Raw genomic sequence first — 3,369 nt, 5'->3', positions numbered from 1 at the left:
TCTAGCTTCTGTAAAGATACCGAACCAATGGCCACTTTTATTTTTCAAGAAAAAGAAGCTTTAATTATTTCAGGATTTGTTTATTTTGACAATGATTTGAGAGGAAGCCGCCATGAATGGAAATTTTAATTTACACAAATATACGACATGCCTTGAAAATAGCTGAGTTGGATGGTTGAGAAGCAGCCACTAAATACGGTAACAACATTTTGTAAGCAAAAGGAATCAGTGCCGAGCTGATCCACTTATTACTTGGCTATCGTTATTATTAATTTTGGAAAGGAAAAAATAAATTATTGTCCAAGAAAAGTCCAAGAAGGGAAAAGAAAAAGAGCCACGAGCAAGGGTTTGAATGTTTGATAGATTTTAAGTCTTCGCTAGGTCTTCTTGAGATATAGCTGTACACAGTACATACCTAGCTATGGCCAAGTCACGTAGCCAACTACTACTCCTTTTATTTTAGAACTTTTTTTTTGTATGAAGTATGATTAATGAATCGTATTCCTAATTAATATACCAAAATTTACTTTTTTATTTTACACTAAAAAATTCTCTACATGATTGTTTATTCTCCGTGTCCATTTTTGGGTACAAAAGGAGTTACTTTTGACTGTTTATCCTCTGGTTGACCACCAAAAAATGGAGACCTAGCTAGACCCTTATTATGTGGTCCTCACTCCTCACCCATTCTCTCATCCTATTTACCCCTTCTTTTCTGGTTTAATTTCCTTCATTTATTTATTTTTATTTTATTCTATTTATATCAACGTTTTCATTTATATATATAGTCATAGCTACTTGGCCCCTTGTTGACTCATAGTTACTCACCATAGACCTCCTCTTTCTGGATCTTTCTCTTTGTTTCAGTTGGTTCCTATGGACACTAGCAGGGCTGAAGGGAAGAGAACCTTGCTGAGGTACAAAGAGGAGGAGGAGGACGACGACGAGGAGGAGACTGAGGAGGAAGAGGAAGAAGACACGGTGGGTTATGGAGAAGAATATGGTGGTGGTGGGAGGAGGAAGAGGGCAATGACAGATCTCATGAGCAGCAAGAGAGGCTTCAAAGGTGGAGGAGGCTCGTCAATGGCACCGTCATGTCAGGTGGACGGCTGTGACTCTGATCTGAGCGAGGCAAAGCAGTATCATCGAAGACATAAGGTTTGTGAGTTCCATGCCAAGGCTCCTTCCGTACACATTTCAGGCCAACAACAAAGGTTTTGCCAACAATGCAGCAGGTTCACTTCACCAAAACCCTAATCCATATCTTTATTCCAAATATCCTTTATTCTCTGACTCTCATATATATATTTTTATATGTATGTGTGTGTGCTTTTTCTGTTGTGTTATATATGGCTGAGGGGAAGAGATCTATTCTCATATTTTGGTTTTCTTGTGTTTTGCTTTGTTGTGAAGGCTTAGAGGGAAAGAAGACCCTCTCTTTGTTCATTTGTCAATTGGTTACAGTGAAATACTCAGACATACACATTCATCTTAGTTAGTAGTTTCTATTATCTTGAGTGTTGCGTCTATTATCTTGAGTGTTGCGCCCAAGGCTCACTGCTAGTTTATTTTGTTTAATTCTTTCTTACTCTATATGGTTAAGTTCTTTCTCACCAGCTACTTTGGGATTTTCACTTCTAATGGAATAAATTTTAATTATTAACCAGGGACAAGTTTCTATTTACTGATAAATTAAACTATTTCACTGATTGTGAGTTGTGAGTTGTGACTTAATAATTTTGTTGGAAAGATTTTACAGCTGCCAAAATCAGAGACTTTTAACACTACCACTAGTGCTTAGATTTGGCCATTATTGTTTATTATTGCATATTTTGAATAACTTATATTATATAAAACTTTAACGATATAAGTTCCTATTATTTCCACAGTTAACATTTTTTTTTTCTAAGATACAAAATACAGGTAAGTTGTACCAGTCAAGATAAGGCCTTGTCTATCCAGGAAAAATAAAGATACACTATGATCTAAATAGCACATCTATGTTATTCATCCATTATTAGATTTAGAATAATATGTTCAATTGGAAGATATATGCATCTAGATCATCATAATCATTTAGGGTATAAGAGAGAAGCATGATCTTATGGTTATTAATGAGTACATTTTTCTCCACTAATTAAAAAGATAAGATTTAAGAAAAATTCTCACGAAAACTAACTTCAACATCTTATTTAAAGATTTCATGAGCTTTCGGAGTTTGATGACTCAAAACGAAGCTGTAGGAGACGGTTGGCGGGTCATAATGAGAGGCGTCGCAAAAATGCAACTGAGTACCATGGAGAATGAAGTGTACTCTTTGGAGAATGAAGTGTACTCTTTCACTGAATGAGGCAAGCATATGATGATTATAATAAAAATTGCCATGAACCCTTCCTAATTAATCTAATTATTGATTTTGATCGGTGTCTCTCTGAATTTTGGAAGCTCTCTATCTTCTGTCAAAGATTATTGCCAGAGGTTATTCTGGTCCATGATAACATTTCGGTTTATGATAACATTTTGAAATAAGGATTTGAAGTTCTTTGATGTTGTCTATTATTTTAGTATTATTTATTAGCACTGAATTCTCTCTTGAGGGAATTAATCCAAGTCAAATAATATTAGCATTGAGTTGTCTATCACATCATTAATTAATCAAATAAAATAAATATAGCTGTAAAAATGAATTAAAAGGATATATACTTAACAATAAAATAAAAAAATAAACTTCATTTATTTTTATTTAAGAATTTTAACATACAATAGAGTACATCCTAATTATTCCTATTAGATTATTGCCAATTATACATACATGTGTCTACGTAATTAAAATTTTGTTGAGAATTCTGCTTGATATTTTCTTTACTTCTTAATATGCTCACCTCATTCTATATAATTAGCAAGCTAATATAAAGGTTTCAAATGAATCATGTGCTACTAAAATGGTTTACTTGTACTAAAGAAAAAAAAATTGAAATAAATGAATTAATATAATTTAATTTTGACTAAAGTATTATTTTAATCTCTAACATTTTAGTCAAATTCTAATTTAAGATTTTTAAATATTTTATTTCTGTTTTAAACAGATTTAATGTGATCTTATCGATGAATTTGACAGTAATAATGAATGGTATTAACGTACTAGACTTTTATGTATTAGAAAAATAACAAAAAATCTTTTTGTAAAACTTGTTTACTTCAATTTTCTTTTTGTACAACGTTCTAAAATAAAAAAAGAAATTTGTATATTAATAATAGTTGGTGGTCGATTTTAATTTACATACTGAAATCGTCAATATGTGAATTGTTTTGGTCAAATTTATTTAACTTTAAGAAATCGCTAAAAATTTTTTTAGGACTGAAATATGA

General features: G+C 32.0%; 1 protein-coding gene across 2 annotated transcripts; it reads left to right on the top strand.

Annotated features, from left to right (window-relative positions):
• On the top strand, nt 746-2,547 carry LOC107631217 (squamosa promoter-binding-like protein 3). 2 transcript variants are annotated; one of them, XM_016334583.2, is made up of 3 exons: nt 746-1,235; nt 1,414-1,446; nt 2,199-2,547. In XM_016334583.2, exons 1-3 carry the CDS (start codon nt 877-879, stop codon nt 2,305-2,307), a joined length of 501 nt encoding a protein of 166 aa, XP_016190069.1. In that variant the 5' UTR covers nt 746-876; the 3' UTR covers nt 2,308-2,547. The 2 variants fall into 2 exon arrangements, with proteins under 2 accessions (XP_016190069.1, XP_016190070.1); XM_016334584.2 differs by lacking the exon at nt 1,414-1,446 and having other exon boundaries at nt 775-1,235.

Source organism: Arachis ipaensis, chromosome B03 (genome assembly GCF_000816755.2).
Source record: "Arachis ipaensis cultivar K30076 chromosome B03, Araip1.1, whole genome shotgun sequence".
In the NCBI taxonomy this organism is placed as follows: Eukaryota; Viridiplantae; Streptophyta; class Magnoliopsida; order Fabales; family Fabaceae; genus Arachis; species Arachis ipaensis.
This window is presented reverse-complemented; position numbering and strand designations above follow the sequence as displayed.